This window comes from Sparus aurata, chromosome 17 (assembly GCF_900880675.1).
Source record: "Sparus aurata chromosome 17, fSpaAur1.1, whole genome shotgun sequence".
Classification (NCBI taxonomy): domain Eukaryota; kingdom Metazoa; phylum Chordata; class Actinopteri; order Spariformes; family Sparidae; genus Sparus; species Sparus aurata.
The window spans coordinates 326505-343209 of NC_044203.1; the positions used below are offsets into that span (position 1 = coordinate 326505).

The 16705-nt window shown below is 41.0% G+C and overlaps 1 protein-coding gene across 2 annotated transcripts in view; it reads right to left on the reverse strand.

Moving 5' to 3' along the window:
- Window positions 1-1668, reverse strand: part of LOC115566634 (TGF-beta receptor type-2-like) — a 93068-nt gene extending 91400 nt beyond the window's left edge. For both annotated transcript variants that reach the window (XM_030392517.1, XM_030392516.1), the window contains exon 1: window positions 1462-1668. In XM_030392517.1, coding sequence (XP_030248377.1) covers window positions 1462-1546 — 85 coding nt within the window. In that variant the 5' untranslated portion in view covers window positions 1547-1668. The remainder of the gene's footprint in view (window positions 1-1461) is intronic.
- Between the last annotated feature and the right edge of the window lie 15037 nt (window positions 1669-16705).

The following is a 16705-nucleotide window of genomic DNA, read 5'->3' on the forward strand; positions in this document are numbered from 1 at the left end:
TGCCTGCCTGCATATTGACTTCTTGCCTGTTTGCCTGGTTCCTCCTGACTACGTGTCGACGCTGTGACCGGAGAGAGGTTGGGCTTTTGCTGCTAGCTGCGAGCTACTTGCTTATTCTGAACTACTGCTTCTTCTTCGCTGTTCTCCGTGCCAGTGCGGTGGCCAGAGTAAGCGCCCCTAGTGGCGGTGGCGGTATACCTGTCCATCTGGATCTATATGGACAGGACTGTTTTAGAGTTACCCCAGACTGGTTGAGTGAGATCAATTGATGTTGTGGACTCTGTTATGGACTAATGTTTTGCACATAATTTTAATATTATAGTCGTCTATTGATGAACTTAAATTATTCAATAAAACTATAAAGATGCCTAATTCATTGTCTTGAATCATTCGTCTGCCTACCATTGCCTATGCTTGTCTTGATGTTTTTTTTTGCCTGGTCACGGGCAATCTAATTTAGTACACTAGTGTGACACATTTATACACATTCTTCTTCTACTCTCTCTATCTCACCAGCTGCTCTCTCCTCATTCTTACTCCCCCACAGCGACACCTATGGCATGAAGGTGTAAATACAACAAATCCCTACTCACAAGTGACTAATTTATAAAGGAATAGTCCACCTGAGACTTTTAATCCACAATGTACAGTATGTCCAACAAACTCATTTAGCTTAAGAGAACATTTAGTTAGACCTAAAACTCCAAGTCCTTTGTTTGTTACACCGTCTATCTGTTGAAAACCTGAAGTCTTTAGACTGATCTGGGACCCTGATGACCTAGGACGGCACCCCGCAGAGCCACAGACTACAGCAGTGTAGGCAGATTGTTAGTTCTCCTTGAGACACGTAAACTGATTGTCCCTTTAATACTGCTTAAGTAGAAATTACACCCGGAAAACTGTATATTCAGGGACTTTCATCAAATATGTATGTTCAGAAAAAGAGGAGAAATACTACATGAAACTCAACTGCCAGGGTCCATTTAAAAAAAAAGCTCTTTACAGGTCATTTATTACACTCAATATCACAATGTGATGATATCTTTAGAGACATAACTTTAAACTTTAATTCAATAAAACCATGAACATTTTGAGGAGGGTGTTGCAGCTGGGGTTTTGTAAGGAAAGCTCATCTCACAGTTGAAACTGTCTCTGATGTTTCACTGTGTACAAACACGTGTGCTGTCTGTAACACAGCGGAACACTGAGCCAACGTCCCCGCACACACACGCACAGCTGAGCAGTGTATGTGTCGCTGCATGAGTCACCTGTTGCGCCTGGCTGTTCTCGGCTCTCCTGAGAGCCATGCGTAACGTGCCAGAAAGGGAAGTCTCTCAGGCTCATTACGACCACGGTCCAAGTTTGGTTTAAGTGCGCCGAGACTGACATCAGTGAAGGGTGTAGTGAGATCACAGAAGGGAACACACCGTTAGTAAAGTTTAGGATACATGCGTAACTCACCGGCGGTCCCGGGATCCAGCAGCACCGTGAATAAAAAGATCGATAAGACTCCACGTAAAGACAAAGTGCAGCGCTGTCCCTCCATGTTTCTGTGTCCTCCGCCCAAACACTGTCATTCACATTAAAGCTCAAGTTCACGAGAGGCAGAGGAAAGAGTTTAGTGTGTCCGCTGTGTTGTGCTCTCAGCAGCTGTAGAGTCACTGCTGAACCACACACACACACACACACACACACACACACTCTCTCTCTCTCTCTCTGACAGGAAACCGGAGGAGGGAGGACTCTCTCTCCTCTCTTTCTCCCTCCCTCAGTGTGTGTGTGTGTGTGTGTGTGAGAGAGAGAGAGAGAGAGAGAGAGAGAGAGAGAGAGACAGATCATGTGTGTGTGTGTGTGTGTGTGTGTGAGAGAGAGAGAGAGAGAGAGAGAGAGAGAGAGAGAGAGACAGATCATGTGTGTGTGTGTGTGTGTGTGTGTGTGTAATTACCAATCCAAATGCTGGAAATGGGAACAGTAAACAGCTCTGTATACTTAGACATAAACTTGAGCTTCTACAGATGTTCAGTGAGTGTAGACAACAGTGAACAGACAGCTAGAGAAAACGCTGCACGCTGATACGATGCACACTTATAATGATCGCTTATTGATTGAAATAAACTTAACTATTTTGAGTGGAAAAATACTTGGAATATTCTGAAGATTACCGACAGACACACTTGTACTTCCAGAATATTTAAACACCGTGATACTGCTACTTTACCTCAGTACAAAACATGAGTAGGCCTACTTTTTTAGGGTAGTTATTTGTTATGATCATTAAAGGAGTCATCACCCGGAAATCGCAATTTCTCTCGTTAAATCATGCATATTGGTGTTGGACCTCTGTCGAAACTTGCCTGAAAAGCTGGAGTTTGAAAGTGGCTTATTTTTTTCGCTTTGGCTCTTTTTCCGAACAGGAATAGCGCACAGTAGTGCGCGTTCCTAAAGCACGAGATTTTGACTCTGCTCCTGTGGTGACGTTACCACAGGAGGCTACTTGCATATTAAGCATCGGCTCACAGCCGTCCTCAGCCAGAGTGAGCACGCCGAATCTGCTTATTTCTCTGTCATTTTCACGCCATACAACGTCACCGCCAGCATTAAAACTCAGGTCCTACATGTAAAACACGAGTGTGAAAAGTAAGAAGGAAAAAAAAAGAATTTACCATTCAGAGACATCCTGCTGTAAACGTGTCTCTTCCACCGTCTCTGCCTCTTCACTCTCCCGTTCAGGTTCCGACTCCGGCTCGTACATAAATGCCTGAATTCCGTAAGGTTCGTCATTTAGTGTGTGCGCCATGACAGGGGACTGTTTATGTTTTGGAGTCTGTGTGTGCATGCAGGCTCGCCCCCCATTCCGGCTCTGTCCTTCCTGCGGCCAATCAGCGCGCGCCTCATTACATATTAATACAATGCACATCCGGACCGGTCAAAACCTCGCGCATAATCTCGCGTGAGAAAGTCGCGGTATGAAAAAGTGTCAGATCAAGCTCTATGTTTGATTTTTTTTAATTTATTTTTTTTCTAATAAGTTTTAAGAATTGATCCAAAGCGATCCAAGAGGGACTGGATATGTAAAAAACCAGGTGATGACTCCTTTAAGTATTTCTTGGTTAATTCAACTAGACTATGTATTTTTAAAGTCAGTATTTTTAAACTTGAATAGGCCAGTAGATTCAAATGATAGAAGAATTCAGTATTTCCTTATCTGAATTTTGTAACAGGCAGCTCGCACATGCACACATAGACCTCATTTGACTTCCATGAAAGAAAGCAGCCTTTATCTGAGGTGTTTTTGGTTTTTTAAATAGCCTGAATAAATAATGTCCTATTGCGTGCACTGTCGAACAGCAGTGATGCTGCAGATTTTCTTGTGCTGGTGCTATTGGTTTGCTCAACTATTCAGTAAAGGTACTCTGAACTGTAGGGTTTCCCATTCCTAGTTTCATTTATATTGCAACGACCCCAACAGACAAACGCACATAGGCAGTACCCACTCTATGACAGTTACAATGTCATTCTGTGTTAACCATAAGGTGAAATATTCAGCTTATGGGATATAAATGTAAGGTTTCTCTATATAATCACTGCATTTATAAGGGACAGAAAAAACAAAACAGTGATGCAGTTACCATTAGACTTCATAACAAAACGATGTGTCTCTTGTCGTGATTGAGTGAATTGCGTTTTCGGGCAAATTCATTTTCAACGGAGTGCTGGGGCACTCTTACGCTAGCATCCAAATCTCTATTTTTAAAACAGCAAGAAGACTCGACACAACATAAAACTTTGCTCGTAGTATCGCCAGGGTCTCTACACATGAACACTACTAGCATTGAGAACATTGTTTGTGTACACAGAGTTTACTAAAAAGAAGGTTTTTGGACAATCTTACGTTAACAGATGTTTCCTCCACTCGCCGCCGTCCTGCCAGTGAGAGGTGTCGATCTCCAAATGTGACTTAACATGGAGGACAGTTAAGGTGGAACACTCCTAAAGCTTAGTTCCATATAAATGCACGGATAATTCATTGTTTTGTCGTCAGCGGAAAACAATATTGACCTTGAAGTTGAAAAAGGAGCCTCATCTGAGAAACAGTACTGAAATCAAAAGCCAGAAAAGTCACGATAGATATCGCATGGATAGTTGTTGCCAGAAGACAGTAGCGGTCCACCTTAACTCTCCTCAAAGCTACGTTGCATTCGGAGATCGAAACTTCTAGGCTGCCAGAACTGCAGCGAGCAGAGGAAAAATCTGCTAATGTGAGATGTCCAAAAACCTTCTTTTTAGTAAACTCTGTGTGCACAAACAATGTTTTCAATGCTCGTGTTCATGTGTAGAGACCCTGGTGATACTACCAGCAAAGTTTCCTGTTGTGTCGAGCGTTCTTAGTGTTTTAAAAATAGCGTAATGCTAGCGTGCGAGTGCCCCAGCACTCCATTGAAAATGAGCTTGCCCGAAAACGAAACTACGGTAAATCTTAAAAATGCCTCTTTCGTTGTAATTATGCTTTTACGTGAAGATTTGAATCATATACATTAACAAAAAAGCCTAGGTTGCATTTTGGTGAGAGTTTTGCTTTAAATAAATAAATACATTATTAAATAATTAATTAAATTAAATGTCATTAATTCATTAAAATACTAATTCATTTCATGTAAAAAAACATATATAATTATTTCACTATTTAATCAATTATTTCATGGTCCTGTGTTGCAGTGCTTCATGAATTTATTTTATCTGTCAAACTCGCTTATCAAAGTCGGTGGGCGTATCCTAACACCTGATTGGTTACCCTGCACATCATTTCAAGGCAAAAATTGATTCCAGATAATGGATTGATGCAATCAAATAAAACTTTATTGGCAACCGCTAAAAATCAAGTGGAAGGCTCGGTCCCTTGCTAGCCCCAATGTTGATACAGCGTGCAAGGTGCAGGACAACATTTCAAAAACTTGCACTCACTAGAAAGTTCATGGAAATCCTCCATCAATGTAGCCGCCCTGTTTTGAAAGACTCCTTCTTCTTCTTTCAGTTTCAAGACTTCAGACCAAAGCAATGTATTAGACTAAATTACGTTAGCCCCGCCTACTGACTTTGATGGGCGAGTTTGACAGATAAAATAAATTCATGAAACACTGCAACACAGGACCATGAAATAATTAATTAAATAATGAAATAATTATATGTTTTTTTTTACATAAAATGAATTGGTATTTTAATTAATAAATGACACATTTAATTCCAATTTTAATTAATTAATGACACATTTAATTAATTATTTAATGGTGTATTTATTTATCTATTTAATTATGGCACTTTTAATCCTCCATAAGTATGTGCTCATTTGTCTCTGTTGAAAAGTAGTTTGATTTCCATTAATAGCCTTGTAGCGCCACATTATGTAATAATGCCCTATTATGCAATAATTCATTTTCAAGTCATTGAGTAATAACACCGCATTTTGTAATGATCTGCCACATTTTGTAATAAAATTCTTGAACACAATATGTAATAAACTTGGATGAAAAAATGGATGTCTTTATTCGAAAAAGACATTATACCATCAGAACGACATTGACTTTAAGCATACCACCATGAATCGTAAATATGAGTAAATTTAAAAAACTAGTAGGATGTTTCATTGGTCAAATCTAAATCAAATATAACTGAATTCATAGAGAATGTGTTTGAAAGCTCATGGAGACAAAAACTGCTCTAAATGAGTGTTATTGGCAAGAACATTATCGGTGCACTGAAATGTTGGAAGACCTACACACATGCAATCTGGATTATGTTATGCAAATATTATACATGATAGAAAGGAGACAAAACACGAAAACAAATATGGAACAGAAAATGTAACAAATTTTGCCCTTTATCTGTAGTCATAGGCAGTGTTGGGGAGACTTAAACTACATGTAGTTGTACTACATAGCTTAACTACAATTTGCTGTAACTTGCTGGTAGTTAAACTACATTCATATTTTGTGCTGCATCAAGTAATTCAACTACTTTTTGGGTCATTTTTTGTAGTTTAGACAAAAGACCTATATAATATAAATTTTATTTTTTTTTAAAAAAGGCATGAAACATGTCATGACATGCTAAGCCAACGCTGCCTCTAATTGGCTTGCCCTGGCAGCAGTGTCTGTATGTAACCATCAGAATATAACTTTTTATTCATCTGATTAACAGGCTTTATCAAGGCCGGCGCTTGCTCACTATCTATAGCCGTTTTTATACTGGGCAGCAAGCCTCCATTTTGGCCGTCCTTTTTGTGGCTAGGTCCGCGGATTTAGACAGAAGGCGGTAAATTGGGGGTCAGTTTTGGTCCGCCAATTTGCCGCCTCGGAGGGTACACTTATTTCTGTCTCCATTGCTATGTAAATCCGAGACATCACTGTGCCAGCCTCTGCGTGAGGTGGGCGGAGGTGTCAATGACGTGCACTGTTGTGCGACCAACAGCCGGGGAGTTTTAAAACCAGGAAACAGCTGATCAAAGCAGTCAGTCCTTCACTTCATCCACGGACGTCAAGATGAGCAACTGGACAGCCGCTGAGATCCAGGAGATGCTAGCATCTTCTCGGTCTCTGTAGCTGTCTTCGTTATAATAATAATAATAATACATTTTATTTAAAGGGGCCTCTCTGGGCACTCGAGGAACACCGTACAATTCATATTTGCATGCATAGTAGTCCACTTGTTGTTGTAGCGGCAAGCTACTAATGGTCGCTACTTTAAAATTAAAAGCCCCTCACTAAGAACCCAGTTCTAAACTCCAATGGGGTGCAATGTAAAGCTCTTATTTTGAAGAGAAATTTGACCTGCTTCACTGTTCACGCCCAACTTCGAGCTTCACCTCACGTCACATGTTTAGGCCTACCCCAGTGGCTGCCAAGTGGTGGCTTTTGGAAAAGAAGGAATATTACACCTCCCTTTTAGATAGACAAGGCGGCACATTGCAGCCTTTACCTTGCTGCAAATGTGCCACCTTTTCTATCTAAAAGGGGCTTCTGTCTGTCTGTCTGTCTCTCAAACAATCAGACACAAATCAAATTAAATCTTCGTGTTACTGTTTTGTAGTGTATATTGTGAGCCAGACGCAGATTTAGAAGCTGTGTTCATGAAATAACCAAAGCCAGAACACAACAGGTAGTTAGTGTGTCAGAGTGAAAAGTTTGACGTTATAAGGTGATCAGCTGGAGGGACACCTAGGGCTCCACAGGCCCAATGTCACGCTGTGGCCTCAAATCAGATGCTAGGATTGGACAAACCTCCACAGTCTGACAGCAGTCCACAGCATGAAATGTCAATGACAGTATAAATATGTCAATGAAACTGAGACTATCCAGGTGGATTCATGGATTCACTTCTGCCCCCTCCACCCGAGACCAACTTATTACTTTATAACGTGAAACTAATCATGTTATCACTAGGGCTGTCAAATGATTCATTTTTTTAATCGCGATTAATCGCATTTTGTCCATAGTTAACTCGCGATTAATCGCAATTTTTTTGGCACATTTTTTTCTGTTCTAAATGTACCTTAATGTATTTTTTCATGTTCTTAATACTTTTAACAACATAAGAAAGGGCAAATATGCTTGCTTTATGAACATTTTTATTCAACACTTCAAATCATGCAGGAAAATAAAAGGCCTTTTTTGTTGTCTGCTATTGGCGGGGGGGGGGGCTCTCTGCATCTGCCGTGTGTTTGGCTTGCAAGTGATATTTAAGACTCATTGTACTTCGATGGTAACTCATTTCATGTCGACAGTACGTGCAGATAACTTTTGTCCTGTCAACTGAACTATCTGGCAGTGTTTCGAAAGTAGTTTGCCGTTCATACCATAAATTACCAAATAATAGCCGGGTTTCAATTAACCGCAGGGTCCCTTTAAACACTGGTGCAGATGTATATTTTGGTAAAAATAATAAATAAATAAATGTCGGGTCTAATTTTTTAATTTTTTTAAAATTAAGGAAGAAGAGGTGTCGACTGACACCGCACGTTTTTCTTCTTCGCCTTTTTCACGCAGTGTGCTGCTTTCTGTCAGTCAATATCACACTGATGATCGCCATGGCTCCGGTGCAGCAAAACAATAAAAAGTACCACTTGAAATTCAAACTTTCTGTCGTGATATATTCAGAGGAAAACTCGGGAGAAGCAGCCGCTAGACGTTTCTCTGTCGGCCCCAAGAGAGTGAGAGAAACTGAGCTTCAGCGTCTGTCCGAGGAGGACAGCAGCAGGGCCAGGCTGCCTGCTGGAGGGAGGAAGAAGGCTAGCGAGGAGCCTGACATAAACATGCGGGGATGAGTTATCAGCAAACGGGCACGCCACGAGAGTGTGCCGCAAAATAATCAGGGCAATGGAGAAACAAATGTACGCCACCGTGAGTGACAGCAGAGATGAGGAGTTTGCAGCGAGTGCTGGTTGGCTGAATCGTTTCCTCCGCTGCAACAACTTCACTTGCAGAAAGATGCCAGAGAATTCACCGAGAAGCTGGAGAAGTTTGTGACATTTTCATCCCAGATTATTGTGAGGAAGGAATTAAACGCCTGTCCCAAATTGCCGCCTGGTCTGTTAAGTGATTGAAACAAATAAACGCCCGGCTATTATTTGGTATTTTACAGTAAGTCCTTTCTCCATTTCCTCGCTTTTCAGTCCACCGTGTTTTTCCCGAACCGCCAACCCTGCTTCTTCTTCTTCTGATTCCCTTTCTTATTCTTCTGCCACCCTCTGGATCAAGACTACAGGTGCCACCGACGGCCATAAATCATTCAATGCGCGTTTTTTTTTTCTTTTTATACCGAGGGTTAGTCGCGCGTTAAAAAAATTAACGGCGTTAAAAGGACGTGGCGTTAACGCGTTATTAACGCATTATTAACACGTTATTAACACGTTAACTTTGACAGCCCTAATATATATATATATAAATATAGATAGATATAGATATATATAGATATAGATATAGATATAGATATACACAACAATGAAGAAACAAACAAGAAAACAACAACAACAAACAAATAACCAAACAAAAAACACTAAACCAAATACACACAGGCAGATGGCTGCCAAAGTGTCAGTCATGTTGCAAAGTCAGTTTGGCACAGAGTGAAGACATAGCAGCAGGGATAGAATAGAAAGCATTTCATCTTGGCAATAGAAAGCATTTCATTAAGCCACCTCCTGAAACACGGGGCCGTCGAGACTTCCAACACAACAATATTAATTTTTTAGCTGCAACCATGCCTGCTCTAAGAATCTGCTTCTGATGGGAAGGGAGGACCCTTGTACTCTCAGAGCCACCAAATATAACCAGAGTACAGTCTGGCTGAATATTTGTTTGACATAGCTTGGAAAGAGAGTTGAATACGTCACTCCAGAAATTACTTAATGCTGGACAGTGCCAGAATGAATGTGATAGGATAGGTCTGTAACGATACACCAGCTCTTGATTCAGTTTGTATCACGATTTTTGACCCACGGTTCGATACAAACCTTGATTTTTAAAAAATAATAATAATTAAACATTTTATTTATGTAACATTTCAATAACTTCTGTATATGATACTCGTCTGATAGTATCAGAGTATTGGCAAACGGAACCAGTGTGAATGGATGAGCCGGCTGCGCATATGGACGGCGTGTCGATCATACAGTCTGATAACATAGGTCCCTCACTCAACTGAATGAAGAGAAACATCCCACAAAGCAACGTTACAGAACCAAACTAAGGTAACGTAGTGACTGTAACTGTAACTGTCTTTTGAGGAAAAAAAATACCACAGCTGTACGTGGAGAAGCATCTGTCCTACCGCCTGTCCTACCAACTCCTCGTCACATTTCTGCCCGAAAAACAGCATCTGTCATCTGCAAAAAACTAACTCACCGAGTGTTTATGATGAAATAAAATCACCGTGACCGTCAGCCCCCCTGACTGAGACTTAAGTGAACTTTCCCCCAGAAAACAGCCCCAGTCCCCGCAAGTGACAGAGTCAGACAGCGACCTGTTTGCTGATGGCGAATATGTTATTATGTAATTTAGAGCGAAAAATGTAACTTTGTTACTTTCCAGGGTATTTGGTGGGTCGGGATCTCAATCACTACACATTAAAACGTCTCTTTAGGAGCCACAGTGGCGGCTTTCTGTGTGAATTACAGAGCGGTTTGTCTTTACTCCAGCAGTGCTTCGCTCTGTGTGAACGACCAACGGCGGAGAATTTGCGAACCACAGCGCTGTGGTGTTAATGCGGCGTCTCTGTGTGAAAGCGGCTACTTATAGCTCATAGGGCTGGATCTGGACTGAAAGTTGTGTCGCAATTCTGCCTTCTCAAACGGCGAAACAAGTTCGTGGATCTGAGTGTTGTGTCAACAAGATTCAAAAATCTTGTTGAGTTTGGTTTTGGAGTAATGTAGCCTGTGTAAGACCTTAAATTGAATACATCTGTATCTAGAACTAATAGAGCAACTCTGTATTCTGGACAAGCCCTCCACCCACAGTTCATCCGAAACAGGGGCTCCCAGCTCCGTGGCCCAAGCTTCCCTGAGATGACCGGCCTCTACTGGTGTTGTTAAAGCAGTGACAAAGCGGTGACTCTTTGGTTTGAATTCTGGGATACACTCTCGCACAAAGGGCCTAACTTGAAGGTAGCGATAAAAGTGTTGCTGAGGAAGTCGATATTCCATCAGGAATGCCCCACGACCAGAAAGTGAGAGGCCTCGCATTTGCAGCCCAGTAATAATGCTTAAATACCAAGGGTAGAGGCCTCCCCTGTTCTCCAGTTGTTTAGAAAAGATAATGGTAAATAGACAAGAAGATTTTGGAGAAGATACAAGAACCTTGAAAGTGCAACCATTTTAATAGCATTGATGCGGCTGATCATTGAAAGGGGACGCAACTTCTAGTTCCTGATGTTGGCCCTTCACTTGTCTACCATGTCCAACTAATTCAATTTAAATAAACATTTTAGGTTTCTAGAGATCTTCAATCCAAGATAGGCAAAGTGGGTGGTAACTAATTTAAATGACAGGGATTTCAAGCAGGGCTCAAACTGTTCGTCAGGGACATAAATTCACTTTTATCCCAGTTTATTGTATATCCAGACAGTTTACTAAATGACTTAACACTTCCACTTCTTGATCAGATAAACAAATTAATAAATCATCCGCGGCTAGGTGGATGGTGGTCTCGCCCCCTCCATAAAACTTTGACGAATTTCCTGCAATAAACTAAACTCTGTCACTGAGAGTTAGCGGAAGAGTTGCTAAAACTACCTGGATGGCAGATTCGCAAGGTAGGGGTCATGGCAATCTTTACAGCCCAAAATAGAATTTACTCAAGCTAAACAAAGTGGTGCGGCTACAGCTAATGCTAGCCCAATGGCAGAGAAGAATGCTAACGTAAACGATGCTGAAGGAGCTACTGCCCAGCCAATTCTTGAAGCTATCAGAGACCTAAAAACTGACTTTTGCAGCAGGTTTGACGGAGTCCTGTCAGCAATTGAAGGAGTGCGAAAAAAAGTTGATGAGTGCTTGGAACGTGTTAAAAGTGCAGAGACTCACATCTCCGAGACAGAGGATGCTATTAGCGATTTAGCGGTCAGGGTCCACAGCCTCGAAAATTAAAACAAAGATACGGAGGACACGATTGTCAACTTAGAAGCAAGATCTAGAAGATCTAACCTAAGGCTGGTTAACCTCCCAGAGGGTGCGGAGGCCACTGATGCCTGCTCTTTCCTTAAGGCTTGGATCCCGGAGGCCCTGGGCTTGATTTCATTTAATACAAAACTAATCTTGAAGAGAGCCCATCGTGTGGGACCAAGGAGCGACCCGTCCACATCCCCAAGAACACTGATTATGAAGTTTATGAGCGACAGAGACAAGACGAAAGTTCTGAATGCGGTCCGAAACAAAAAGCAGATATTCTTCAAGGACAGAGCAGTTCGGTTTTACCCCGACCTGGCATCTGGGATGCACAAGAAACACAAGGCTTTTGACGCCGTAAGGCAGAAGCTTTGCAACATGGGAACAAGAAATGGAATATGGTTTCCTGCAAAGTTGCTGCTAACCTACAACGGCAACACACAGTCTTTTGACAACCCATCCGCTGTAGAGGACTTCATCAGACGCATTCAAGAGGAGGAAACACACGATGGGTAGCTGTAATGGGATAACTTCACTGCTTTACTGCTGAGCATAACAACTTAGCCTCTGTTGGCAGTAGGTGCCAATGTAAAAAGTGCCTGTGAAAACCCTTTTTCTTATTTTCCTATTTCTTTTCTCTCACATATGTAGGTGTGTGTGTGTGTATGTGTGTGTGTGTGTGTCTGTGTGCTTGGGGATGCATGTATATATGCATAATATGTACTACTACTTGGGCAATTATTTCTGAAAACCCAACTTGCCTACAGTACTTATTATTTATTCTAATTAATTTACCTTTCACTTTGCTCTCATATTTTTGCCACTCGTAACGGTGCTGCTGAGATGGCCTTCATTACTTTATAAGTATAACTATAATAGTAGTGCTTAATAGAGTTTGGTTGTATTTTATTTTTCAATCTGTCAAGCGGGGGTAGACCTCTTTTAAGATTGAGCAAAGGAGGACTCTAGGATAAGGAGGAGGTGGCAGGAGACAGTGTTTTCAGCCCCTTTCAATTCCCAGGCAAAGGGGGGTCATGACTTTGATTCATAGGTCCATTCCTCTGAATGTCACTAAGGTAATATCAGACAAATTTGGCAGATTCCTAATAATCCAAGGTTCGCTTTACACTGAGTGCCTCAATTTGGTTAATATTTATGCACCAAATCATGATGATCCAAATTTCTTCAATAACTTATTTCTGACTTTAGCTTCACTTAATGGGCAATACATTATTGCTGGGGACTTTAATTGTACACTTGACCCCAACAAAGACAAATCAACACATTCAGACTCATCCCACAACAAAAGCAGAGCAATTATTCATCAGTTCATTAAGAATTTAAATCTCGGGGACATCTGGAGGGATAGGAACCCCGGTGTGGCAATGTATTCTTGCTTCTCCAAAACTCATTACACATATTCACGAATTGACTATTTTTTAGTTTCAGCCAGCTTAATAGCTAAAATCAAGGACTGTAATCATGACAGTATTCTTATCTCCAACCACGCCACAAATAACCTGGTTTATGTGGATCCAGGGCAGCTACGTGATCCCCCCAAAAATTGGAATCGAAAATTAGAACTCCCCTTTTGGAAATGTTTTTAGAATCTCTTCAGAATGGGATACTTCCTCCCTTCCTGAGAGGTGCTCTGATTACTCTTCTCTCGGAATCGGGTAAAGCTAACGATAAATGTGAAAATATGAGACCGATTAGCCTCCTGAACTCTGACTTGAAGATTTTATGCAAAGTTCTGGCAAAAAGACTAGAATCTATACTACCAGGCCTAATAATGGCAGATCAAAATGGATTTATGATTGGTCAACACAGCTTTCATAATGTGAGAAGGGTCCTGAACATCTTACACAACCTGAGGGGGGCATCGGCATTAGCATTAGATGCTGAGAAAGCCTTTGACAGGGTGGAGCGGACATATCTATTCGAGATTCTTGGACGCTTTTGCATGAGGAAGGGTTTTTGTAACTGGGTTAAACCTTTGCTCAATGATCCCTATGCAGAAATTATTACAAACAACAACATTTCGAAACCGATAAAAATTAAAAGAGGCTGTAGACAAGGTTGCCCTCTGTCCCCCTTACTTTTCATAATTGCAATCGAACCGCTTGCCATTGCTGTGAGAGGACATAGTGGAATCACGGGTATAAGCATCGGAGAATCTGATCACCGAATAGCTCTTTATGCGGATGATGTCATTCTTTTGGATAAATCTATTCCTTCCCTCCTGAACCTAATTAAGATATTTGGCAATTTGGCTGGCTATAAAATTAATAATTCCAAAATGTTCCATAATGCTTCTTAACCCAAGGGAGAGGTCGGATCTTCCCACTCATGTTCGCCATTTTAGAACAGTGGATTCCTATATGTACTTGGGTATTCAAATTGTTCCTAAACTAGAAAATTTAGTAAAAGCTAACTACAGCCCAATGGTGGCATCTATATCAAAATCAATCGCGGGATGGTCCGGCCTCCCAATCTCTGTGATTGGTAGAATTAATATACTTAAAATAAACATTCTCCCCAAACGTTTATATTTATTTCAGAACATCCCCCTGCCGCCTCCTTCAGACTTTTTCCCAAGAATGAAAAAAATGTTCAATAACTTCATATGGAATAATAAACGCCCTAGACTTTGTCTGTCTCTTTTATACCTACCCTACGATAGAGAAGGGTTACAGTGCCCTAATTTGCTGTGGTATTTTTGGGCAGTACAGCTAAGAATGTTTGACATGGAAGGATATTGAATCATACTCCCTAAATCTCCCATACCCCACTTATCTATACTCGGATGAACCTAAAAAACTCAAAATATTGTGTTCTAATCCTATAGTTGAAAATATGACTGGAATCTGGCAAGAAGTTAGGAAATACTTAAAAGACCCCCCTTCCCTTTCTTACTTCAGCCCAATTTGGGGCAACAACCTCTTCAGACCAGGAAGAGCTGATGCTGGTTTCAAATTGTGGGTAGATAGAGGGGTAAAACAAGTAAAAGACATTTATGGCATCGATGGGATAATTTTAACCTTTGAGGAGTTAATTAGAATATATAACATCCCCAGCAAACATTTCTTTAAATATCTTCAGCTAAGGAATTTTAAGCAAACCAAACCCATTTCATGTTTCGCCCCCACTAACAATTCTGGAGAAAATCTTTACAAAAAACCCTATTGGAAAGGGCATCATCTTTGAATTTTATGATTTGCTGAAAGACTCCTCTCCTGATTCTTTGGAGTCTAAACTTAATGCATGGAAAACAGATCTGCAGGAGGAAATATTAGTGGAACATTGGCGTAAAGCATGTAAAGCAGCCCAGACAGGGTCAGGTAATACACACCTAAAACTTCTACAATATAACTGGTTAATAAGGGTGTATATTACTCCAGCAAAATTAAACAAATTTAATTTGAATATCCCAGACACCTGCAATAGATGTGGGGTAAATAAGGGCACTTGACTTTACTGCCTCTGGCATTGTCCAAGAGTGAGGGAGTTTTGGGAGGAGGTTAGAATGTCTGTACAGGAGATTCTGTCAATTAGATTAGAACTGGAACCCATGCTCTTTATGCTAAGTCTTTACCCAGAGGGACATAGAATAAAGCATCATGAAAAAATGTTTATAAATATGTGTTCTTTACAAGCAAAAAGGACAATAGCCTTATCATGAAAAAACTTTGGTAAACCCTCTATCGCTGTGTGGTTTAGGGAACTAACTTCTTGCCTACCCCTGGAAAAGATTTCCTACACTCCTAAAGACAGACAGGAGGTATTTCAAAACGTATGGGGTTGTTTCATTATTATATGAAGGACAACGATCTGTCGCGCCTGATGGACGGGCCTGAAAGAATATAGCTGCACCTGCTGCACGACCCAGTTTCTCCTGCCCCTGTTCTCTGGACTATATGACATTGCATTTTCTGTGGACTCATGATTTGGTGCCTTCATTGGGGAGGCCCCCGAACCGCCATGTTTTTTGTTTTGTTGGGACAGTTGTATGGAGCAAGCGTGTATAGAATGAAAAATTTGATCTGACAGTGTATGTTTGTACACTTCTGTACCATTTTACACGCTCTCTGTTGCTATATGTTCTTGTATGTCTTTTTCTATCAAATGAAAATTCAATAAAGATATTGTTTTAAAAAAAATAATAATCCGCATATAGATTCACAAGGCTTTCAACATCACCAAATTGTATATCATGTATACCTGGGTGGCCCCTGATTCCTGTTGCAAGAGGTTCCAGAGCAGTATCAAACAGCAGGGGGAAAGGGGGTCACCCTGTCTCACACCGTGCTACAGGTGAAAGGGCAGGATTTGTCTGTATTAGTCAGAATAGAGGATACTGGGTTGAGTAAATTATTTCAACCCACTGTATAAAGTTCACCCCAAATCAAAATTGCTTTAGGGTGTCTAGCATGTATGGCCATTCAATCTGATCGAGTGCCTTTTGGACATTGGCAGATAGGATAGCAGCTTGCGTGTCCTTGTCAAGGATTGAGTATAATGCATTCAAGAGCAGATGAACATTACTAAATAAAAATCTGTCCAGTATAAATCCAGTCTGATCAGGATGCATGATTGTAGAAATGTGCTTACTCAATTTTGTGGACAGGACTTTATCTTTATAGTTATCACTGTCACACAGCGGTGAGGTTTTGTCTTGTCTGGGCTTTTTGTCTCGTGAATTTCCTGTTTTATTTTGAAAGTCTAACTCCCCTCTCGTTTCAGGTCACTTGCCCATCCTCATGTGTCCCCGGTCTGACCTGATCCCTGATCCCTGATTGTTTCCACCTGTTCCCCTCTTCCTCATGTGTTAAATAGTCTGCGTCTTCATTTGTCTTGTGCCAGTGTGTTTCGTATTCATCGTTCACCCCAGCCTTGTTCACAGCCTTGCCAAAGCCATGATCCCAAGTTTGTATATTCTTCTTGATTCCTCTTGAATGAGTGACTTTTTGTTTGTTAATATTTTCAGATTGAAGCATAGATAATTTCATAGTCGTTTGTTTGCCTCCGTTGGAGTGCCTCCTTTTGTTTTCTAAA